The sequence below is a fragment of the Coenobita brevimanus genome, chromosome 25 (genome assembly GCF_032717465.1).
Source record: "Coenobita brevimanus isolate Jiangsu-jjx chromosome 25, ASM3271746v2, whole genome shotgun sequence".
Lineage (NCBI taxonomy): Eukaryota > Metazoa > Arthropoda > Malacostraca > Decapoda > Coenobitidae > Coenobita > Coenobita brevimanus.
In genome coordinates this window covers 14,605,124-14,631,465 of record NC_136978.1, presented here as the reverse complement: position 1 = coordinate 14,631,465, position 26,342 = coordinate 14,605,124, and the positions used below count along the sequence as shown (strand labels likewise).

General features: G+C 42.8%; 1 protein-coding gene across 2 annotated transcripts in view; it reads left to right on the top strand.

Moving 5' to 3' along the window:
* The window catches only part of PheRS-m (Phenylalanyl-tRNA synthetase, mitochondrial), a 127,295-nt gene extending 104,124 nt beyond the window's left edge, over positions 1–23,171 (top strand). For both annotated transcript variants that reach the window (XM_080267924.1, XM_080267923.1), the window contains exons 8-9: positions 16,664–16,786; positions 22,943–23,171. In XM_080267924.1, coding sequence (XP_080124050.1) covers positions 16,664–16,786; positions 22,943–23,110 — 291 coding nt within the window. In that variant the 3' untranslated portion in view covers positions 23,111–23,171. The remainder of the gene's footprint in view (positions 1–16,663; positions 16,787–22,942) is intronic.
* Positions 23,172–26,342: the final 3,171 nt, after the last annotated feature.

Below are 26,342 nucleotides of genomic sequence, written 5' to 3'. Positions count from 1 at the left end.
ATCCTCTCCACATGGCCAAACCACCTCAGTGTGTTCCTCACAACGCTTCCTATCACATCCACATCAACACCACAACGCTCCTTTATATTTGGATTAACTGAAACTAAATGGAGAGGAGAGAGAGTGAAAGAATGGGAGTATGGATGGGGTATATGTGCAGGAGTAGGTGAGAATGAGAGGGAAAAAGGAGGAGTGTGTATTGTTGTGAGTAACAGATGGAAGGAGAATATGAGAGAGTATGGATCAGTTGCCATAAAGATTGTGTGGGTAGGATTGAAAGTTGGACTACAAATGTGGGCGATTGTGTGCGTGCCAACGCAAGATTGTGAAAGCAGAGTGAGAGAATAGTTCTGGACAAATGTGCAAGTGTGCATGGAAAAGTTTGGAAGGAATGAGAGGGTGTTTTTGATTGGTGATGTGAATAGTAAAGTAGAGAATGTGAAGGTGGATGGAGTAGTTGGTGAGTGGGGTGTGCCCGCTGAGATAGATGAGAATGGGAGTGCGTTAGTGGACATTTGTGCTGGGAGGGGGTTGGTGATGGCCAATACCCTCTTCAGGCAAAAAATTATCCATGGGTATACATGATGAGTGATAAGAAGGGTGGGTGGTGAACTGAATGAAAGAAAGGCAATGATTATGTGTGTGTGGATGAAAGGACGCAAAGATGTGTAATGGATGCAAGAGTATATAGAGGTTGGGGGAGTGGACTCTCTGACCACCACTTGGTAGTGGTCAGAATCACGGTCCAAGTAAAATGGAGAATTAGAAGAAGGGAAGGACGGGAGGAAGGAGTATATGCAAGGAGAGTGGAAAGGTTACAAGAGAATGAGAAAAAGGCAGAATATAAGAGAGAAGTGGAGGAGCAATTGGGTAAATATGGATTAGAGCAAATGGACATGGAAGGTGTTTGCAAGATATTCACAGAAGAAATATGTGCAGCATGGAAGGTGGTGGTGTGTGGGGTGAAGAGAAGACGAAAGGGGGTGCAAGGAACAGCATGGTGGAATGAAGAGATGAGACAGGCTATGGCACAAAAGAAGAAAACATATAATGAGTGGATGAGATAGGGGCGTGGAAGAAGTTGAGAGACGTAAGAGAGGGTTATATGTAGAGAGGAAGAGAGAAATGAAAAGATTAGTAAGAGAGAGTAAGAAGAGGGTGGATGAGGAATTTGGAAGGAATTTGATTGTAAAGTGGAGGGACTGCAAGAAAATGCTATGGAAAGAGGTAAAGAGAGTTAGACAGGGTGGAAGTGAAGTGAGTAGGGGATTGAAAGATAAAAATGGTGGATTGCTAGTGGAGAAGGGAGAAAAAGTGAGCAGATGGAGAGAACATTTAAGGAATTGTTGAACATCGAGAATGAAAGTAATGCGAGTTTGTAAATAGCTGGGGAATGGCTGGGAGAAGGAGGGATGTGAGAAGAGAGGAAAAAATCAGTAGAATGGAAGTTGTAGTAGCAATGAAGAAAGTCAAAATGGGGAAAGCCTCAGGAATTGATGGAGTGTGTGGTGAAATGCTGAAGCATGTGGGAGAGATAGTAGTAGAATGGATGTGGAAAATGTGCAGATTGGCCTGGGAGGAAGGTAGAGTCCCAGAGGATTAGAAGTCAGGAATAATTATTCTCTTGTAAAGAAGTGTGTGGTAATCATAGGGGCATTTTTCTTGTTTGTGTAATAGGAAAAGTATATGATAGGATACTTATTGACAGAGTTTGGGTTAAAACAGAGGAATTAGTTGGAGAAGAACAGGGAAGTTTTAGGAAGGGAAGAAGTTGTGTAAATCAGATATTCATTCGTAGATCTTAAGTGGAAAAGTTTCTAGAGAAGGGAAAGAAGTTGTGTGTGGCCTGCATGGATTTGGAAAAAGCATATGACAAGGTGGATAGACAAGGATTGTGGTAAGTATTAAGAGTATGTGGAGTAGATGGGAAGTTGTTGAATGCTGTGAAGAGTATATATGAGGGTGCTAAGGCTGCAATGCATGTGGATAGTGAATTTTTCTATTGAAGGTTGGGTTGAAACAGGGTTGTGTCATGTCTCCGTGATTGTTCAATCCGTATATGGATGAGGTTATAAAAGAGATACAAGGTAGGGCAGTGGATGTTGGAGTGGCCCTAATGAGAGAGGGCAGTGTTTGGCAACTCCCTGTACTGTTGTTTGCAGATGATACTGTGTTGTTAAGTGAAGATGAAGGGGAGCTGCAAGGCTTAGTGGATCAGTTTGGGAGAGTGTGTAAGAAACGGAATCTAAAGGTGAATGTAGGGAAGAGTAAAGTGATGGTCTTCGAGAGAAGTGAAGTCAGTGAATATACAGTGAGTTTGGATGGTGATGAAATGGAAAATGTGAGTACGTTTAAGTACTTTGGTAGTGTGATGAATATGGATGGAAGTTTGGAGGGTGAAGTGCCTGAAGGGGTACAACAAGGAAGAAAGGTTGCTGGTTCCTTGAAAACTGTGATAAGAAACAGGGAAGTGAGCATGGAAGTGAAAAAGTTACTACATGACAGTATTATGGTATTAACTGTAATATATGGAAGTGAAGCATGGATCTTGTTGGGGGGACACAAGTCAAGAGTGAGAGGAGTGGAAATGAGTTATTGAGAGGAGCATGTGGAGTCACATGGAGAGCGAGACTGACAAATGAGAATGTTAAGGAGAGTTGTGGTGCGGATGTGGATGTGATAGGAAGCGTTAGGAGAAAAACATTGATTTGGCCATGTGGAGAGGATGGAGAGTGAGAGATTGACGAAGAGAGTGTCTGTGAGTGAGGTGGAGGGGGGGAGAGGGAGGGGGAGGCCAAGGATGAGATGGAGGGATGGAGTGGAGAGGTATATGAGATAGAGGTGTGTGAATTGGGAGCAGGACAGTGAAATGGCAGGGGACAGGGTGACATGGAGACGATTTGTTTGTGGCCACCCTCTGTGGGATTAAGGCGTCTGGCAATAGATAGATAGAAAAATTCTGGTGGTATGTAATATCTGTGCCATGTTTTGGGCTTAATGCGGCATCTCCTATTGGCCCACATTTGGTATTGAAAAATACCAAATGGCAACCCTGGTGACAATGGCACTAATGATTAACGCATGCTCTTAACACACGATATTGTTTGGCCAGTTTTATGGAATGCACATCATAGTTTTCACTAGGTTAGTTATAATCATTGGGGGGTCCAGAGTGCAAAGCCTCCCAGTTAGGTTTCAGTGCTTCCATTTAGGCTTCCACTGCTATTTATGGTTTTAAATTTAATGCATTTGAGTTTGTTTGCTGTGGTGATGTCATTTCCAGTTGGCAGGATAGGCAGTAAACACACTTATGAAGGCATTCAGGTGGCTTTCTTTAATATTGCTCAGTAGGTAATTTTTGATTTTTATCCAATATATTTTTGATTGAAAATCAAATGTCAGTCATCTGAGATGTATGTAGTACTAAAATAATTTTCCTTGAGAATGTTGGTAGTGGTAGTGGGGGCACTCACCATCCACTTATTCGATGTAGTGCTGCTCTCGGGTGTCTGCCCTTTCCTCTCCTCCTTCCTTACTTCCTTCCTTCATCTTCTGTCTTTCTTTACTTCATTCTTTCCCCATCGTTCTGCCTACGAGTGACTTTATACTCCCTCTTCTGTCTTTCTTTCCTTCATTCTTTCCCTTTCCTTCTGCCTATGGGTGACTCTACACTGAGTGACAAGCCAAATGGTTTCCTGTACACCAGGAAACCGATTGCTACTCTGGGTGGTAACCATATAACCAAATTATGGTGCCTGGTGGTTTAGTGGGTAATTACGGTGCTCTAATTGGATTGATCCAGTGAAGGTTTATATCCAAGGAATGGTTGGGGCTTATTGCTCACGTTATGCCACTTAGGGATGAGTGAGACAGGTCACTCTCATCATAAATGTCAGGACCAACTTGCTTAGCCCTGGGCTTCTACTCTTCCCCTGTGGCAACATAGGTTTGGATGATGGATGGATGGATGGAGAACGTAGGTCTATAAGAAAATGGCTCAAATCCCTGTGTCACTTTCGTTCATATTTACCAGGATTTTTTCCATTTTTATTGAATATTTTTTGAATGACGAAGGTGGTCAGGAACCTAACCCCCCAATTTCTTAACAATCTTGTGGGAAAAATTGGTTTGTTATTCGACCAATTCATTATTCAATCACTTTAATGGGGGGCCCTGGGAAGGTACTAGACCCTCCGAGGCTCCCTGAATTTTGTGTCCTGTTGAAATTATTTAAAATAAGGGAATAAAGGGACACTTAACCTGGCCAAACCCCAGGTTTGCATTCAGTGCTTTCCTTCTATTAGGTGGACTGCCAACCAAGGCTCATGAGCTCTATCTTCCCTGCTAGATAGATGCTGGCTCAGAAGCTCATCTGCCATTGGCAGGTCTTGGTTTTTATCCTGCTAGGTGTTTAGCCACCCTCCTCACTGGGCAGACCATTGGGATTGCTGGTTCAGTTTCTGAACTGAATGAATATTGGAATGTAATATTCCTTCCAAGGTAGGTTGGAATGCCCAACATCTGCTCTACACAATGCGACTTTCAGGTTGCTGTACAGTTAGTGATGAGAAACAGTTGCCCCTTCTCCATAAAACCAGTAGAACCTGGTAGTGTAGTGAGTTAAGGCATTTCAGCTGGATTTGGTCCATAAAGGTTCAGTTCTAATGGTGGTTGAGATTTATTACTCACATGAAGTGATTGGTCCTTTCACCTCAAATGTCTGGACTGATTTTCATTCCTCCAGACCCATAGTCTTGTAACTGGGCAATTCAGGACATGATGATGGAAAGATGGATGGACCTTATGCTTTATATATTACCAAATTCATGTTTTAACCTCTTGACTCCAGGTGATGGCCTTGTTAGTTTGATCTTGCCACTGCCAGACAGTTTTATTCAGCTTAGGGGAAGACTCTTGTAATGATTTTTATTTATTTATTTATTTTTTTTAAGGCTATATCTAACCCCTTCAGTTGGAAAAATCTGTCCCAAACTGAGTCATATCATTAAGAGATGGCAAATATATTATAAATAAGACATCACTGGGCTTGATGGGTTGAGTGAAATTTTACAAACTAAGAAAAGGGCTTTACATGACATGAATACCGTACAGTATTTTTGTTAAATTTTTGGTTATAACCCTGTACTGTACTTTGTAACTTTGCTTGTTCCTCCCTTGTTTCTTTATGACAGTCATTCCCAGACCTGTACTCTGAGTATTACAGTAATCTAATGTATACAGGCAGTCCTCATTATAAGTAAGGGATGTATTCCATACTATCACAACTTTTTACATGCAGCAACTACTGTGAATTTAGGGAAACAGGCAGATCAGCTTTGTAGGTGAAATTGCAACTTTTATCAGGCAGTTTTAATAAATATGTTAAGGACATAGTAGAAAAAATGAGATCACAGTGAAAAAAGAAAAAAGGGAGACAAGTGAAATTTTAAAATTTCTCTATCTATTTATTGCCAGACGCCTTAATCCTGTAAAGGGTGGCCACAAACAAATCGCGTATGTGTCTCCTGGTCCCCTGCCATTTCACTGCCCAGTGCCCAGCTCACATCCCCCTCTCTCATATACCTCTCTATTCCATCCCTTCATCTCATCCTTGGCCTCCCCCTCCCTCTCCCTTCCTCCACCCAATTCACATACTCTCCTCATTAGTCTCTTGCTCTCCATCCTCTCCACATGGCCAAACCACCTCGGTGTATTTCTCCTAACGCTTTCTATCACATCCACATTCACACCACAATGCTCCTTCACTTCTTCATTTGTCAGTCTGTCTCCCCATGTAACTCCACATGCTCTTTTCAGATTACTAATTTCCACTGCTGTCATTCTTGACTTGTATCCTTCCAATGAGGCCCTAGCTTCACTTACATACATTAGAGTTGGTGTCACAATACTCTCATGCAGTGACTTTTTTTTTACTTCCATGCTAACTTCCCTGTTTCTTATCACTGCCTTCAAAGAACCAGCAACCTGTCTTCCTTGTTGTTTCCTTTCAAGCACTTCACCCTGCAAACTTCCATCCTTACTCATCATACCACCCAAGTGCTTTGCCCATGGATTGCGAGCGACAGCTCAGGCTGGGTAGTGTTGTGTTGCGAACCACAGCTCAGGCTGTGCTGGCTATGCGTCACTGTTAACTACTCCACCCCTACGCAAAGTTACCGTGGCGCTATGCAAAGGCAGAGAGAGAGAGAGATTTTTTTTTTTTTTCACAAGATGAAGCCCTAAATGTTTACCTTCAAGTTTATAAACAATTTTTTTTTTTTTTTTTTTTTTTTTTTTTTTTTTGCTACTCCCATTCATAAACTTGCGCATGGCCCTACCCAAAGAAAGAGAGATTATTATTTTTTTACCAGATGATGCCCTGGATGTTTATCTTCAAGTTTATAATATAAAAAAACTAAAAAAGAAAACTTTTTTCTTCATTTTTTGCACACCACAGGGTGGTATAAAAAAAGTTAATTGTGCAGTCCATGGATTAAATGCACTTACATTTTCCATTTCCTCACCATCTAACATCACTGTTCATCCAGGGACTTCATTTCTCTTGAAGACCATAACTTTACTCTTCCCCATATTCACCTTTAGTTTCTGTTCTGTACACAGTCTTCCAGACTCATTCACCAAGCTTTGCAGTTCCCCATTGTCTTCACTTAACAAATACAGTATCTTCTGCAAACAACAGAATAGAGAGTTTCCAAACGCTGCCCTCTCTCATTAAAGCCGCTTCAACATCCACTGCCCTACCTTGTACCTCTTCTATAACCTCATCCATATAAAGAATGACACATCTGTCTCAATCCAACATGCAAATAGAAAAATTCACTCAATTCACTATCCACTTGCACTGCAGCCTTAACCCCCTCATACATACTTTCATGGCATTTGACAACTTCCCATGTACAGTAAAAGTCCTGTAATCCGAATGGCAGGGGACTGAGGATCTTTCAGACTTGTTTTTTTCAGACTATTGGGAGCAACCTCTGAAAACATTAGAAATATGTACACTCACGATCACTAATTTCTGCCTATGGGTGCCCCCTTCCTACTCCTGTATACCCCGTGAAGAGGGGAGTGGGGGGACAAAACGAGCTCCACCTACCTCTACCCCAGCTTCGAACCATTCCCCAGCTCCCAACCCTCCCCCAGCTCCCATCCCTTCCCCAGCTCCCAGCCCTCCCCCAGGTCACAACCCTCCTCCATACCCCTACTCCTCCCACCCATCATTCTTAACTGGCAGTTACATCTCAAGCTGATTAAATGCTTAACACTCTTGGTCCCACTACTATTACAAACATGGAACACCAGGATATGTTAAAAGTGTATGGTATAACTATCAGCATGCTGCAGCAAGAAATTAATGCATTATTGTATGACGCTGACAGTAAAACAAATATTTAACAACCGGCCACCTCAGGCCTCATGTGTTGGGTGCACAGCTTTGTAAAGACACACACACACACACACACACACACACACACACACACACACACACACACACACAGAAGGTGCATGATAGCAAAAAAAGAAAGGGACATGGCATGGAACAAATGGAGAAAGAGAGGTAATAATAAATCTAAGGAAGAATATAAAAGAACTAGAATATACAAGAATACTTAGAGAGGAAGAAAGGAACTTTGAAAAAGATATAATTGACAAATGTAAGGAAGGACACAAATTATTTTATAGATTTGTTAATGGCAAATTGAAACAAAAGGAAGGAATCACCAGACAGAAAGTAGAAGGAGTGGTCTACAAAGATGCAGCAATGCAAGCTGAAATAATGAACAAATGTTTCCAATTGGTTTTCACTAAAGAAAGAGATTTTGTGGAAGGGGAGGGAGTGACTACAAATGTAGTGATAAAAGACATAAAAGTGGAAGTGCAGGAAGTGTATGAATTACTGGAAACTCAAGATGTAAGGAAAGCCCCAGGACTGGATGGAATCTCTACTTGGGTACTGAAAGAATGCAGAGAACAACTGGCGTATAAAATTCACGATTTAATTGTGTGTTCTCTAGAAGACGGGAAAGTGCCTCGGGAATGGAAGAGGGTCAATGTTGTACCAATTTATGAGGCAGGAAACAAGGAAGAACCCCTAAATTATAGACCTGACCAGCATAGTCGCAAAATTGTGCGAGAGAATCCTGAAAGACGGATGGCTAAAATATCTGGAGGAGATGAATATCTTGGCTGAGATCCAGTTTGGATTCAGAAGTGGAAGGTTGTGTGTTTCCAACTTGCTGAGCTTTTACTCGAGCGATTTACGTACAACAGGAGAGAGACAACTGGGTGGATTGTGTTTATTTAGATTTAGAGAAAGCCTTTGACAAGGTACCTTGCAAGTGACTAAGGTGGAAATTGGAACACATAGGAGGACTGAAGGGAAACCTCCTGGAGTGAATGAGAGACTTCTTGAGAGACAGACAAATGAGGACAATAATAAAGGGCAAGATGTCCGGACGGAGGGAAGTAACAAGTGGAGTCCCACAGGGCTCGGTGTTAGCGCCAGTAATGTTCCTGATTTATGTAAACAATATGGTAGATGGAGTGAACAGTTATACAAGTCTGTTTGCTGATGATGCAAAGATCTTGAGGAGAGTAGAAGTTGAGGAAGACTAAAATGCTGCAGGAAGACCTGACTAGGATCCACAATTGGAGCCAGATGTAGGAAATGAAATTCAATGCAAAAAAACGTAGAATATTGGAAATGGGTAAGAGTACCAAGAGGCCATCACTGAATTATATGATGGGTAATGAACCAGTCCAAAAAGTGAGAGAAAAGAAAGATTTGGGAGCACTGGTCTGGGATAGTTTGTCACCGGAAAAACACATTAACAAGATAGTTAGAGAGACCTACAATCTCTTGACTAACATACGAGTGGCATTCCATTACATGGATGAGGATGAAAAAATTGATAGTGGCCATGATCTGCCCCAGGTTGGAATATGCAGCAGTAGTGTGGTCCCCACACAAAAAGAAAGATATAAATAAGGTTGAGAGAATACAAAGAACAGCAACCAAGATGGTCCCCAGCCTGGCAGATCTGTCCTACGGAGAGAGGCTGGAAAAGCTGGATCTGCCTTCCCTAGAAGAAAGGAGAGAGAGGGGCGACATGATTACAATGTTCAGGGCCATGATGGGAGTACAGTAGATAAAAATGATAAAAATGATCTGTTTGTATGGGATGGGAAAATGACAAGAGGACACGGAATGAAACTGAAAAAGCCAAGTTGTTTGAAGGATATCAAGAAATATAGCTTTCCATAAAGTTGCATAGACCCGTAGAACAGCTTGGACAAAGAGATCGTCCAGGCTAAAAACTTAGATGAGTTCAAAGCAAAATTTGACATACTGAGGAAAAGAGATGGGACCCCACGAGTGTAGCTCGTTATCTGTATATCACAACTAGGTAAATACACATACACACACACACACACACACACACACACACACACACACACACACACACAAGCATCCAATGCATGAGGCCTGGGATGGCCATCATTAACGTTTTTGTTTTAATGTCAACATTATAATGCATTAATTTCTTGCTGTAGTGTGTTCATGGTTATATTATATGCATTTTACATATCCTTGTGTTTTGTTTCTGTATTAGTAATGTGACTACTGTATGAGTGTAAAGTATGAGGTTAGCTTGAGATGTAACTGCCAGTTAAGAATGAGAAGTAGGGGATTGGGTGGGATAGGTATGGTTGAGGGTTGGGAGCTGGGGTAGAGGTGGGTGGAGCTCGTTTTGTCCCCCCTCCTATCTTCCCTGGGTATATATGGGTAGGAAGGGGGCACCCCCTGAGGAGAAATTAGTTATCATGAATATAAATGATCATTAAATAAACAATTAAAATGATACAGGTTATTGTTTGACTCACTGGAAGTGCTTATAAGTGGAGAAGAACAGTTGCAGGCAAGGCAAAAAAAAATATTTGAAAAAAGACTAGAAAATTTTGATAAATTTGGAGTACTGGGATTTTCGGATTATTAGTGGCCAGATTGGAGGACTTTTACCGTACTCATATATTCGTAATACTTTCCACAATCCTTGTCTGTCCACCCTGTCATATGCGTCTCCAAATCCATGTAGGCCGCATACAACTTCTATCCCTTCTCTAGAAATTTTTCCACTAAAGACCTAAAAATGACTGTCTGATCTACACAACCTCTTCCTTCCGTAAACTTCCCTGTTCTTCACCAGCTAATTCCAGTGTACTTTCCTAACACTGTCAACAAGTATCCTACCATACACTTTTCCTATTACACAAAGAAGACAAAAGCCCATATGATTATTGTTAGTGCATATTGCTGTTAGTGTGTGTGTGCGGACACACTTGTTACGTTGCAAGTGGTGACGTCATCGGAAGAGTTTTGCGGTTTGCAGGCGGAGCCTGCTCAGTAGGAGGTTTGAGGCTGTGAGTGCAGTTGTTTCGCATTCCAACACTGGTAGCAGAGCGTAGTTTGAGCATAATGGCGGCGTGTCTCAACTAAGTGGCCTCCAAAACTTGAAAATGATTCTGCCTATGAGAGTTGGAAGAAGGGCATCGGCATCTGATGTGAACTAATGGACTTACCAAAAAAGAAGCAAGCTCTAGCCATTCACCTTTCATTGTCAGAAGGAGCGAGAGTGGCGTCTTCGGAAATTGACGCCGCTGATTTGAAACAAGGTAATGGTGTTCAGACATTGTTGAACAAACTAGACGATTTATTTCTTGCAGACAAAGGATGTTGGCAGTTTGCAGCTCTTCATGAGTTGTACAACTTCAGAAGAGTTGGTGATAAGAACATTCGTAAGTTCGTGGCAGAATTTGAGCATGTTTATTTCAAATTTACGGAGCAGGACATGTAACTGCCGAATTCTTTGATGGCTTTTGTGCTTCTGGCTTCATGCAGACTTTCAGATAGTGAGCAACAACTAGTGATGTCCGTGATAACTGAGGTAAGTTACGAAAATATGAAATCTGCCCTAAATCTTATTTTCGCAGGGGAAATTTGTGGGCAAAACGATGCATTGGTGTCTGCCAGTGAGATGAAGAGTGTATCAGTTTTTTGGAGTGACAAAGTCGGGGATGAGGAAACATTTTATGTTAGAGGTACTCGACGAGGAAGGACACTGTTTCGGGGTGGTGCAGTACGTGATCCTGGTCATGGTGATGGCTGTTCAACTGTGTCTACTAGAATTTCCCAACGCTCATCCACTGGCAGGAGGCAGAACCCGCTCGGGCTTGATGGAAAGGTATCGAGGTGTTTAGTATGTGATTCTCGATTTCATTGGCCACATGACTGTCCGGATGCATACGAAAATAATGGCAGTCGGGAAGAAAATTCTGAAACAGTGCACCTGTCATTATTTATGGGCTATGCGGAGGATGCCACTAGTAGAGGTAAATTACAGATGCTAGTAGAAGAATCTAAGGGATGTGCTGTTCTAGACACAGGGTGTTCTACAACTGTGTGTGGAGTTGAATGGATCAGTTGCTATCTAAATGAGCTCAGTGATTACGAATGTGAAGCTAAAGTAGAAGAAAAGTCATCCTCAATGTTTACTTTCGCTGATGGCGTCACAGTTTCTTCCCTCAAACGTGTTACTCTGCCGTGCTACATTGGATATATACGTGCAACCACTGTGACTGATGTGGTGAGCTGCAATATTCCCTTGCTGCTGAGCAAACGCTCCATGAAGAAGGCAAAAATGCTGATTAATTTTGAAAGTGACCAGGTCAGAATTTGTGGAACTATCATTAATTTGAAGTCCTCATCTTCAGGCCATTACTTGCTACCAATTTCTCTGTGACTAGGCCAAGAGTTTTGTGAAATGATTGTGCTGACATCTCTTGGGGGTTATGTAGACAAAACGGCTTTGAAGCTTCACAGGCAGTTTGGACACCCGACGTCGGCTAAACTAGTCAAACTTATTACAGATGCTGGAATTAAAAGTTCAGAACTGGACCGGGCTATCAAGGCTGTATCTGATGCATGTACAGTCTGTTGTAGATACAAGAGAGCCAAGCCCCGACCTGTAGTCAGTTTGCCCATGGCATCTAAGTTTAATGAAGCCATAGCTATGGATTTGAAAGCTTGAGGAAGGCATTATTTCTTAGTCCTTGTTGATTTGGCGACCAAGTATTGCACCGCGATAGTAATCGCGGACAAATGTTAAACCACCATTATCAAAGGAGTATTTCGGAGCTCGATTGTTCTGTTTGGCGCACCTTGAAAAATTCTTACAGATAATGATTGTGAATTCAACAATGCTGAAGTGCGAGCATTGGGAGAGGCCTTTAATATCAAGATCATGACGACGTGTGCAGAGAGTCCATGGAGCAACGGCATATGTGAGCGTCAAAATGCAGTCATTGGTGACATTGTTTGGAAGATAATGGCTGATAGCCAGTGTGACTTGGGTGTGGCCTTGGCATGTGCAGTATCAGCAAGAAATGCTCTCACCAACAATGCAGGTTTTTTATCCTAACCAACCTGTTTTTGGTCAAAACCCTGGCCTGCCTAATGTGTATGCAAATGATCCTCCAGCCTTGGAACCTATCTCGCCATCAAAAATTGTGAGGGACAATTTGAATGCTCTTCATTTAGCAAGACAAGAATTTATAAAGACTGAATCGGGGAAACGTTTGGCTAGGGCTCTGCAGCACAACATATGTTTGAGCGACTTAAACGACATCCAAAATGGAGATGAAGTCTTGTACAAAATAAATGAGAGTCATGCATGGCATGGCCCTGGAATTGTAATAGGCAGAGATGGAAAACAAATTCTGGTGAGACGGTGGTGTCTACGTGCGAGTGCACGTGTGGTGTCTAGCACATGCCTCAGAACAATATACAGTACTATGGTTGGGGATGGCATCACTAGGGATGAGAAGAACAATGTAGTCCAGGAGAAGCCTAATGACGATTCTTCGCAAGTGTTGAATGACTCCACCAGATGACGAGTCGGAAAATTATGCAATTCTGGATGATCAGCCTCCCACAGTTTCTCTTCCAGTTACTGAACCTCCCAAGGTTTCTGTTGGTGAGCGTATAAAGGGAATACATTCAGAGAGTGCAAATTGGTAACCGGAAGGATTGTGAGTCAGGTGGGTAAAGCCACTGGAAAGTACAAACACTGCTACAATTTGAAGAGGGACTCTGATGGCAATATTGATTGGGTGGATCTGCAAAATGATTTTAGCACATGGGAAGTAGTTGATGATGACGCAAAAATGCTTGTTCTTTTTAACTCTGAGGATGTATTACACGCCAAGGAAAACGAAATTACAAACTGGCAGACTAGAAAGATCAGGCGGGTTGTCAAATATACTTTATCTGCTGAGGCGTTAGCGCTGCTAGAATGTGCTGAGACTGCTGTATATCTCACCAACATATTGCGTGAGGTCTCTGGATGTGGAAATTTCAAGATCAAGTGTTTCATCAATAACAAGAGTCTGGTGGACACCCTTTACTCCTGCAGGAGTGTTGAAGACAGGAGATTGCTCATTGATATTGCTGTATTACAAGACATGTTGGAGTGAGGGGAGATTGATGAAGTGTCTTGGGTGGATACATCACAACAACTGGCTGACTGTTTCACTAAGAAAGGTGCCTCAACAAAGCGGCTGCGTGCAGCAGTCAGCTGGGACTAGAAGGATTATAGTACTTCAAGGGACACCACATATTTATATGTGGTTACAGACTGGGTCCTAATGGTAATTAAACAGAAGTCTGTGTATTGGATACATAGTGTGTATAGGACGCCAATAATCCATTCAGCTTGGTCCTTGGAATCTTTCGTCAAATTATGAAGAGAGGATGAGAGTGTTACTGTATATTGCTGTTAGTGTGTGTGTGTGCCCACACACTTGTTACATTGCAAGTGGTGACATCATCAGAAGGGGCTTGCGGTATGCAGGCGGAGCCCGCTCAATAGGAGGTGTGAGGCCGGTGAGTGTGGTTGTTTCGCATTCCAACAATTATCACACACTCCTTTGTACAGGGTAATACTTGTACCTGACATCCAATCCTCTGGGACTACCTTCCTCCCAGGCCAATCTGCACATCTTCCATATCCATTCTACTGCTATCCCTCCCCCATGCTTCAGCATTTCACCAAACACTCCATCTATTCCTGGGGCTTTCCCCATTTTAACTTTCTTCATTGCTTCCACTGCTTCCATCCTTTTAATTTCTTCCTGTCTTCTCCCTCCTTCTCCCGGCCATTCCCCAGCCACTTATCCTTGCATTACTTTCATTTTCCATGTTTAATGGCTCCTGATAGTGTTCTCTCCATCTTCTCACTTTTTCTCTTTTCTCTGCTAGCAGTCTACCATTTTTATCTTTCACTCCCCGACTAACTTCTTTATCACCCTGTTTTACTCTCTTTACCTCTTACCGAAACATTTTCTTACACTTCCTTCACTTTACACTCAAATTCCATTTGAATTCCTCATTGGCTGTCTATCTACTCTCCGTTACTAATCTTTTTACCTCTCTCTTCTCTCTACATATAATTCTCTCTTCCGTCTTTCAACTTCCTCCTAGTCCCTGCGTCCCATTCACTTACCATATGCTTTCTTCTTTTGCACCACAGCCTGTGTCACCTCTTCATTCCACCATGCTGTTCCTTGCACCCCCTTTCATCATCTCTTCACCCCACACACCACCTCACATTCTGCACAGATTTCTTTTGTGAATATCTTGCACACATCTTCCACCTCCCCCATCTGCTCCGAATTATATTTACCCAGTCGTTCCTCCACTTCTCTCTTATATTCACCTTTTTTCCATCCTCTTGCCACTTTTCTACCCTCCTTGTATGAACTACTTCCTCCTGTCCTTCTCTCCTATTCCTCCATTGCATTTGAACCTTGACTTTTGCCACCACCACATGGTGGTCAGAAAGTCCACTCCCCCAACCTCTGTATGCTCTAGCATCCATTACACACCATCTCATTCTGTCATCCACACACACATAATCAGTCATTGCCTTCCATTCAGTCAGTTCATCATCCATCCTTCTCATAACTCGCCACATATACGTGTGGATCATTTTGTGTCTAAAGAGGGTATTGGCTATCACCGACCTCCCTACACAAATGCCCACTACAGCACTGCTATTATCATCCATTTATGCAGGCACATCCCATTCACCAACTACTCCATCCACCTTCACATTCCCTACTTTTCCATTCTTGCCTCCAGTCAAAAACACTCTATCATTCCTTTCAGACTTTTCCATGCATGCTTCCTTATTTGTCCAGAACTCTTCTTCCACTCTACTTGCACAATCTTGCATTGGTGCATACACACACACACACACACACACACACACACACACACACACACACACACACACACACACACACACACACACACACACACACACACACACACACACACACACACACACACACACACACACACACACACACACACACACACACACACACACACAATTGCCCACATTTGTAGTTTTACTTTCAATCTTACCCACACATGCCTTGAGCCAACTGCTCCATACACTCTTATATTCTCCATCCATCTCTTTGTTTTGTTTTGTTTAAGGCTCCAACATGCTTGCATGCGTCGGCCTTGGTCACATAATGGCAGCTGTCCATGCTGCTCAATCTCTGGCAGCTTCCTTATGTAGTCCCTTATCCCTAAACTCACACACAATGACCTCGTCCCAGATCTTTTTTGATCTGCCTCTCGCTACCCAGCCCCTAATATTCACACTTCTCACTTTCTGTACCCATTTATCATCCCCCATTTTCTTCACATGCCCAAACCATCTCAGTCTGCCTCTTGTCATCACAACACCAATACACTCCAATCCCATCTTACCTCTCAACCCTTCCGTCATAAACCTAGTTCCCCCAGGCCTTGCACACAGGAACGCACTGCACATCCACTTTATTATTGCCATTTCTGTACGTTTGAGCAAGTGAATATCCTCTTCCATTACTGCCCAGGTCTCACTACCATACAGCATTACACTCCTGACACATGCCACTTACAAAGATCCCTTAGCACAGAGGAAGAGCCCTCTCAGTGTCAGGAGAGGCAACAGCTTCCTGAGCTTCTTCCAACCACTTCTCACTCTAGCCATAGAGCTAGCTCCAGCCCCACCTCCAGCACATAACATTTTTTCTCAAATAACAAAACTTCCACACACAAGAGATTCACCAGCAAGTTGAATCCTTTCATGGCTGGCAAATCTCCATGCTTTCCCTGACACACCGCACACACAAAATCAGCATCATCTCGGAGTCTACCTGTAATACCAGTACATCTCTTATGCACCCATTTATCATAAACACTGCACAAGATGGAACTATTTCCCATGCCTCTGTGGCAAATTGCAAATGGCCACTCCCCCTATTCTTTGACACAACAATACATATTCCTTCTTTTTCCTCTCATTCTTACCTACTCCTGGGTATATGCATATACCCCAACCATACTCCCACTCTCTCACACCCTCACCTCTCCATTTAGTCCCAGTTTTTCCACATATGTCCATTTCTGCACCCTCAAGCACCTGGATAATCTCTCTTTCTTTCACCTCATCATTTAAAATATTTGTGCTTATTCATTTATTTATTTATTGTATTTTACTTATTTATTATTATTTTCCCCCCCCAGTTGGTGAGCAAATGCCTCCCCTGCATCAATGACATCAGTTTCTGGATCCCCACTGAGTCTGAATTTGAGCCAGCAGACTTCTATGACTTGGTGCGGGATGTTGGTGGTAGTCTGATTGAGCGGGTAAGTAAGGAGCCTGAGAGAAGTTGATAGAACAGATATTACAGGCAGCTCCTTCAGTGTAGTGGCATATTTTTAATTTTATTTTTGCATTCTTCAGGCAGTTTTAGTCAGTTTTGTAGACGGGGGCACTCACCATCCACTCACATGATGTAGTGCTTCTCAGGTGCCAACCCTTCCCCCTTCCTTATTTCTTTTCTTCCTTTTCTGTTTTTCTTTTCTTCATTCTTTCCTCTTCCTTCTGTCTAGGGGTGACTACACTGAGGGACAAGCCAAATGGTTTCCTATTCACCAGGAAACCATTTACTACGCTGGGTGGTGACCAGATAACCAAATTATGGCGCCTGGTGGTTTAGTGGGTAATTAAGGCACTCCAGTCAGATTGACCCTATGCAGGTCTATATCCAAGGGGTGGTTGGGGTTTATTGCTCACATAATGCCACTCAGGGATGAGTGAGGCTGGTTACTTGCATCTTAAATGTCAGGACCAATTTGCCTAGCCCCGGGCTCCTACGCTTGTCATGGGGCAACTCTGGATTAGATGATGAATGAATGAATGAATGAATAGAGATGCTTTGAACCAGAGAGGGCTACAAGAGGTTGTTCAAATAGTTTAATAAATTTGTCTGGAGATAGCAAGAAAACAGTTGAGAAATACATCATAATACTAGAGGGATTCATGGGGAAGGAGCAGAAGATGAGTCTTTTGTTACCTCTTCAGTACGGTGTCGTCATTTATACATTGCTTGGAACTGGCAAACAGTTTTACTTTAGTAAGAGAGACTTCTTAATTGGAAGGGTTAGATATAGTTTCAGTAACCCCCATTTGCAGCCACAGGCTGTTCTTTAATCAGATAAAATTGTCTGTTGTCATACATCATCATAGTGAAGTAGTTATGATTACAGTAATACCTTGCAACTTTTTTTTTTTTTTTAAGTCAAGAATAATTACAGAAAATTGCCCAGTAAAGTTCATTTGCTAATACTTAAACTCAGTGCCAGTTTGTCCCCCCCCAAAAGCATCCCTTGTATAAAAAACAGGTGAGATATTTTGGAATCTTCCCAGACTTCTAACGAGGAATGTCTTATACAGTGATTCCATCATGTCCATGCTATTCTTTTGCTACCCAGAAAAAAACATTGTTACAGGGCCACAGATACAAACCTTCAGAGTTTGGGGGGAGGGGAGAGAAAATAACAATCTTGTCGGGCTTGCCTTCTTACAGTTCCCTCTTCCATCCATTTTCACTCCTTTTTGTATCAAAAGTACCATACGGACATAATGTGAAACTTGTGGTAGTCAGTACCAAAGACCCATACCCTGATTCCCGATGCATTGATAATTGACGATTCACTAGACTGAACATAAGAGATGGGGGAACATTCCCACATTCTGAACAGCCATCGATTCACTAGTCCAAACACTCAACCCCTCCCGAGGTTTGAAGCAAGCATGTCTGAATGGGATGTGGTGGTGCACACGGCTCTCCCTGTCCTTCCTTGATCTCCTCTCTTCTCCCCCCATCCCTCCTCCATTCCCCACCATACTCAGCACTGTCAGGCATGTCTCCCCCTCCATCCCCCCCTCCCTCCCCTACCCCCTATTTAACTCCCTATCCCACCAACCTCCCCCACCCCAGCTTGTCTCATATGTGTGTGTGTGTGTGTGTGGTGGAGGGGTGTGGAGGCCCAGCTAATCATGTGTTAACAGATCAGTTCATGTCCCATAATTTAGTTGTGTTGATTTATGACCATTTGTTTTAACAATAAACCTAGGTGAAAGAAGAAAAAGTACACAGTGAGTTGTGGTGACAAGTGAGAGAGAAGAGAGGCAGGCAGTGAGTGGTGTGTGTTTCTGTGTGCGTGGTCAGCTGATCATGTGTAAACAGACCATTTCCCTTCATGTAATTTTAGCCCTGTTGAAATATGACCATTTGTTTGAGCAAAATCCTACAAAAAGTCAGTGTTTTATATATTCTAGGTGGGGTGAGCATGTGTTTATGTGGTCTGATAGTGAAAGTTTGGGGGGATGGCCTTGGATGAGGGCTGACCCATCCAAGGTGGGGGAATTTTCCCGGTCAAATCTCCCCACCCCCACCCCCCATGTTTACTGGGTTGGGTTGTGGTTTATGTATATGCACAAAATGTGTTTAGTGCAAATTAGGACAGCATAATTGAAGGTGTAATATATTAGGCTCACTTATAAAAAAAAAAAAAAAAAAAAAAAAAAAAAAAAAAGTTCCACTGCTGTTTTTAAGGTTGATTTGCCATTTTTCCCCTAATTTACAGTACCAAATGTATGGAAAAAGGTGTGCTGTTTTGGAACATCACTGATGTATAAGAAGGATTGCCTCTACTTACATCAGTATGTTAAGATATTTTTATTCGGATTAGCTGGGGACGCTCACCATCCACTCAAACTATGTAGTGCTGCTTTGGGTGTCTGCCCTTTCCTCTTTTCCATCCTTCCTCTTCTGTCTTTCTTTCCTTCATTCATTCCTTTCCCTTCTGCCTGTGAGTGACTTTATACTCCCTCTTCTGTCTTTCTTTCCTTCTTTCTTTCCTCTTCCTTCTGCCTATGGGTGACTCTACACTGAGTGACGATCCAAATGGTTTCCTGTACACCAGGAAACCATTTACTATGCTGGGTGGTAACCATATAACCAAATAATGGCACCTGGTGGTTTAGTGGGTAATTAAGGTGCTCCAATCAGATTGAGCCTGTGTAGGTTTATGTCCAAGGGTTGGTTGGGGTTTATTGCTCACATAATGCCCCTCAGGGATGAGTGAGGCTGGTCACTCTCATCTTAAATGTCAGGACCAACATGCCCATCCCCAGGTTCCTGCGCTCCTCGTGGGGTGGCACAGGATTGGATGATGGATGGATGGATTATTGCCTCCATGCTTGGCATTGTTGTTTTAATGCCAGTGTGTCAGGCTGAGCAGACCCATCAAACCACAGCAAGCAGCCATCCCTGCAAGGTCATCCTGTGCAGTGAACTGATGTTCCCATGTGATAGACAGCATATTACCACAGCTTGGTGTATGGGAAAAGTATGGAGGTTTAGTTCCAGAATGAATGCTGCATTTGCATCTCTCCACTCAGTTAACGTGCACCATAGTAGGCGCCACATCTCCCTTATTATTTGGTGTCATGGTTACCATTTACCAACTAGTGTTGTAAAAAAAATTTGTGGATTACAGGAAATCATTAGGCTTTTCACTCAGTGTAAAGCCACAGTAGGTGGAAAGAAGAGTAATAAAGTGTGACAGGAAAGATGGGAGAATCAGGAAAAGAGGAGGGCACACACAGAAAAAGATTGAAGGAAGAAGTAGGCACCTCTAAATCAAGTGAGTGGAGGGCGGACACAGAAATAGATTGAAGGAAGAAGCAGGCACCTCTATATCAAGTGAGTGGAGGGCAGACACAGAAAAAGATTGAAGGAAGAAGTAGGCACCTCTAAATCAAGTGAGTGGATGATGGTTGCTGCCACTTACCAGCTGCTTGGCATAGTAAACATTAACTGAGAAATGGAATGGAGACCTGACTTCTTAACAGTAAAACACTTGCCTCATATCCTTACAGACTATGTATTGAATCAGTTAGAGTAGACAAATCAAAGGTTTATAAATACTGTACTGTACTGTACACTCCTTCATAAGTTTTCATGTTTATACCCAGTTGAGGACCATGTACAAGATATCAAGAGGCAATGCACCCCAGACTCAGTTCACTCAGGGCATCCACATGGCCAGAATTTGGGCAACAAAAAGGAACATCTCCCTAGTCTATTGGATCAGTGATGTCCTATACTTCCCTGGCATTGGCTCCCATCCTCTCTAATAATCACCAGTTCATAAAAATCATTGCCCAATGCATCAGCATTGGCTGCACCAAAATCACTCCCACAGCTCACTTACACTCTGAAGTTAAAGTCCTCCTTGTCAGAGACTGCCTTGATATGAGGGGCACACATTGCTGTGGAGCAGTCTGTCAGCATACAACCCCCTCCTGTCATTACATAACGAAGAGACACAGCACACTTAGGCAAATAAAACAATCACCACACAAACATTAGTAAACCTGCTACAATAGTGTCCCACCTCCAGACATTCCAGCACTAGGTGTGATGAAACACCTGCATACTCACTTCACACACAGGACAATACAACACCTTGATCGCATACAGTACTACAAGCCCCCTGTCCTGACATCCAACCATCAGAGGTGTCCTTTAACAGAGATTATTGCATTCTTCTAGCTAGGCTTAGAGCAGGACATCACCTAGCCCTCATCATCTACTATGGTCCGTCTATTTTATGAAGAGCGTTTGGGCATTGTCCCTCCTGGGGAGTCCCTGTCCCACAGTGTTGCCATACTTTGTACTGGGCAACTTAATTGGATTAGAAACAAGGTGTAAATGACAACTATCCCTCCCGGCACACCACTCTCTCTCTGTCTCTCTCTCTGCATATAGAAATTGCATTTTTTGTAGATTTATTTCTATAAAAAGTCTACACGGTTTCATGAATTATTAGAATTTGAGGAAAAGTCTCCTGACTGACTCTCTCTCTAACATTATTTTTTATTATAACTATGACTTTCTCCTTAAAGTATGATGTTTTATTTGTTCTCTATAATTTCAACTTTTTTTCCACACCACCTTTGAGGTAAAAGTCAAGGCTTTTTTTTTTTTTTTTTTTTTTTTTTTTTTCTCCCCCCCCCAGGAGGCCTAATCAACAGCTTTTGAGGGAACAATTATAGGTCCTCTGTTTGCCTTCTCTTCTAAAAAATACTTATTTACGTTGTAAATAAGTTCTTTTTCTCTACTGTGAAGCACACGAGAGCTAGTAGCAGGAGTAGGAGCATCCATCTCAGGTGGCGGCCAGAGTGGAAATGACCTGGATTAACACGGTCACTCTACCCTTACAAGCGTGGCAACATTGGAAAGCAACTGTGCCAAGTGATGGGGTATTTATAAAAAGTCATTGTTATTATTAAGAAAAAAAGAGACATTTATAACACTATATAGCCTTTTTAGAGAAATAAATATATATATACTGTACATAAACTTCATTTAGAAGTAGTAAATAGCTGACATGAGATAGAGAGGTGTACACGTTTGGCAGACAGGCGGCCTAGGAAATTCCCAAGAGGGACAACGCCTAAATGTGCTTCATAAAATAGGCAGACCATAGTTTAGATCTGGTTTGGATAGAATCACAGATGACACGTGCCCAGCATGTAGAGTAGGCCCATACATTATAAAACACATTCCATAGTTGTCACACTAAGATGCAAACACAATATAGCAGCCTAGGGAACCTATGGGACAACCCCATAGGGGTGGTTGCATACCTACAGTCAGCGGGTGAGCTTGAACAGACAGAACAGGGTTGAGCAGTAACAACAACAACAACCAGTTAGTCTGAATTATTGGGAAAGCGGTCTGGATGATGATGATGCTAGGTCTGGTTGGTGCTGGAAAGGGACACCTTCATGTGGTGGCACTGATGTACAGGTGTACAGCTCTTTTGCCCAGCTATACAAATGTCTCTCAGCTTTCTCTGTACCCTCCAAAAGGTAGCAGGTGAATTGCTGAAAAAGGGCAGCTTTAGCTTGAGTGGGTTCATGTTTCAGCTGATCCTGGGGTTTCAACTACTACCACTTCTGTTACTGCATTTAGATATTTACTGCTAATCCAACAATACACATGTCACTATGTACTGGAAGTCCCATTATATACCTTATCCCTTCCTACCCTTACGTGTTTTCCACACGTTGTTGGAGGGAGAGCATTCTTTAAGTATTGTACTAAAGTTTGGAAACCCCTCATCCCTATGGTTGAGGTGAACCTTATTAGACGTGTAATACATGGCTTGAATATAATACTATGTATTGGACTGCCAGTTCATCAGGTTATGCTGGTTTTGCACGTGCAGCTCATTGTTGATATTTAGATATCAGTTGCTTTTCATCAGACTGTATGAGTCTTTCTAGGTATACTTAATTGACCAGTTCACACACCCTTGTAATAGGTGTGCGTCCACCTGCTGTCACATTGTACACACCCTTGTAGTGGATGTGCTTCCACCTGCTATCCCCATTGTATCACATATTATCATGTAGTATAACTGCCTGTATCTCCATCTTTCTAGGTACACTTAGTGGATGAGTTCACACACCCTCGCACTGGACTTACTTCCCATTGCTACCGCATTGTGTACCGGCACATGGAGCGCACTCTTACTCAGGAAGAAGTCAACCAGATTCACCACATCATTGAAATCCAGGCTGCTGACACACTTGGAGTTACTGTTAGATGAACCTTTCAAGAGGGAGCAAACCAAAAGAGGTGCTTATATAGGCAGTCAAGGAAAGTATGGTAAGGAAGCCTGAAGACACATTTTTATTGTCTATCTATCTATCTATTGCCAGACGCCTCAATCCCGTTTGGGGTGGCCACAAACAAATCGCCTCCAAGTCGCCCTGTCCCCCGCCATTTCACTGCCCTGCTCCCAACTCACACCCCCCTCTCTCATATACCTCTCCACCCCATCCCTCCATCTCATCCTCGGCCTCCCCCTCCCTCTTCCCCCCTCCAGCTCACTCACATACACTCTCTTCGTCAGTCTTTCACCCTCCATCCTCTCCACATGGCCAAACCACCTCAGTGTGTTTCTCATAACGCTTCCTATCACATCCACATCCACACCACAATGCTCCTTTATATCCTCATTTGTCAGCCTGTCTCTCCATGTGACTCCACAGGCTCCTCTTAAATAACTCATTTCCACTGCTCTCACTCTTGACTTGTGTCCTTCCAGCAACGTCCAAGCTTCACTTCCATACGTTAGAGTTGGTATCACAATACTGTCATGTAGTAACTTTTTCACTTCCATGCTCACTTCCCTGTTTCTTATCACTGCTTTCAAAGAACCAGCAACCTTTCTTCCCTGCTGTACCCTTTCAAGCACTTCACCCTCCAAACCTCCATCCTTACTCATCACACTACCCAAGTACTTAAACGTACTCACATTTTCCAATTCCTCACCATCCAACCTCTCTGTACATTCACTGACTTCACCTCTCTCAAAGACCATCACTTTACTCTTCCCTACATTCACCTTTAGATTCCGTTTCTTACACACTCTTCCAAACTCATCCACCAAGCCTTGCAGCTCCCCTTCGTCTTCACTCAACAACACAGTATCATCTGCAAACAACAGTACAGGGAGTTTCCAAACACTGTCCTTTCTCACCAGGGCCACTCCAGCATCCACTACCCTACCTTGTACCTCATTTATTACCCCATCCATGTACAGATTGAACAGCCATGGAGACATGACACATCCCTGTTTCAAACCAACTTTCAAAGAGAAAAATTCGCTTAGTTCACCATCCACACACACTGCAGCCTTCGCACCATCGTACATACTCTTCACAGCATTCAACAACTTCCCATCTACTCCATATATTCTTAACACTTTCCACAATCCTTGTCTATCCACCCTGTCATATGCTTTCTCCAAATCCATGAAAGCCACATACATCTTCTTTCCCTTCTCTAGAAACTTTTCCACTAAAGATCTAAGAATGAATATCTGATCTACACAACCTCTTCCCTTCCTAAAGCCTCCCTGTTCTTCTCCAACTAATTTCTCTGTTCTTTCTCTAACTCTGTCAGTAAGTATCCTACCGTACACTTTTCCTATTATACTAAAAGACAAATGCCCCTATGATTACCACACACTTCTTTTTCCCCTTTTCCTTTGTACTAGGGAATAATTATACCTGACTTCCAATCCTCCGGGACTCTACCTTCCTCCCAGGCCAATCTGCACATCTTCCACATCCATTCCACTACTATCTCTCCTCCATGCTTCAGCATTTCACCACACACTCTATCAATTCCTGGGGCTTTCCCTGATTTAACTTTCTTCATTACTTCCACAACTTCTATCCTACTGATTTCTTCCTGTCTTCTCACCTCCCTCCTTCTTCCAGCCATTCCCCAGCCACTTATACTCGCATTACTTCCATCCTCTATGTTCAACAATTCCTTAAAGTGTTCTCTCCATCTGCTCACTTTTTCTCCCTGCTCCTCTAGTAATCTACCATTTTTATCTTTCACTCCCCTGCTAACTTCACTTCCACCCTGTCTAACTCTTTTCACCTCTTTCCAGAACATTTTCTTACAGTCCCTCCACTTTACACTCAAATTCCTTCCAAATTCCTCATCCACTCTCTTCTTACCCTCTCTTGCTAATCTTTTCACCTCCCTCTTACTTTCTACATATAACTCTCTCTTCCACCTCTCAACTTCTTCCACGCCCCTATTTCTCAATCATTCATTGTATGCTTTCTTCTTTTGTGCCACAGCCTGTCTCACCTCTTCAGTCCACCACGCTGTTCCTTGCACCCCCCTCCGTCTTCTCTTCCTTCCACACACCACATCACATGCTGCACATATTTCTTCTGTAAATATCCTACACACACCTTCCACGTCTCCCATCTGCTCCAATTCATATTTGCCCAATCGTTCCTCCACTTCTCTCTTATACTCTGCCTTTTTCTCATCCTCTTGTAACCTTTCCACTCTCCTTGCAACTACTCCTTCCTCTCGTCTTTCCCTTCTTCTGTTCCTCCATCTTACTTGAATCCTAATTCTGGCCACCACCAAGTAGTGGTCAGAAAGTCCACTCCCCCAACCTCTATATGCTCTTGCATCCATTACACATCTTCGCATCCTTTCATCCACATACACATAATCAATCATTGCCTTCCTTTCATTCAGTTCGCCACCCACCCTTCTCATCACTTGCCATGTATACCTGTGGATCATTTTATGCCTGAAGAGGGTATTGGCTATCACCAACACAGATGTCCACTAACGCACTCCCATTCTCATCTATCTCAGCAGGCACACCCCACTCACCAACTATTCCATCCACCTTCAGATTCCCAACTTTACCATTCATATCACCGATCAAAAACACTCTCTCATTCCTTCCAAACTTTTCCATGCACACTTCTACATTTGTCCAGAACTCTTCTCTCACTCTTCTAGCACGATCTTGCGTTGGCGCATACACACATACAATCGCCCACATTTGTATTCCAACTTTCAACTTTACCCACACAATCCTTGACCCAACTGATCCATACTGTCTTATGCTCTTCTTCCATCTTTTACTCACAACTATACATACTCCTTCCTTTGCCCTCTCATTCTCACCTACTCCTGCACATATACCTCATCCATACTCCCATTCTCTCACACTTTCTCGTCTCCATTTTGCTTCAATTATTCCACATACATCCACTTTTGCACCCTCAAGCACCTGGACAATCTCTCTCTCTTTCACCTCATCATTCGCTCCCCTTACATTCTACGTTCCGATAACCATGTCCTTTGTCCGGTCCTTGGTCGTCATCGTTTGGTCAGTCCTTGTCCGAGGCTTCTTGTTTGTTTTTTTAGTTAGTTGTTTTCCGGGGAGGGGCACTAACCCTCCGCCAACCCTTTTAGTCGCCTTTTACGACAAGCAGGGATACTGG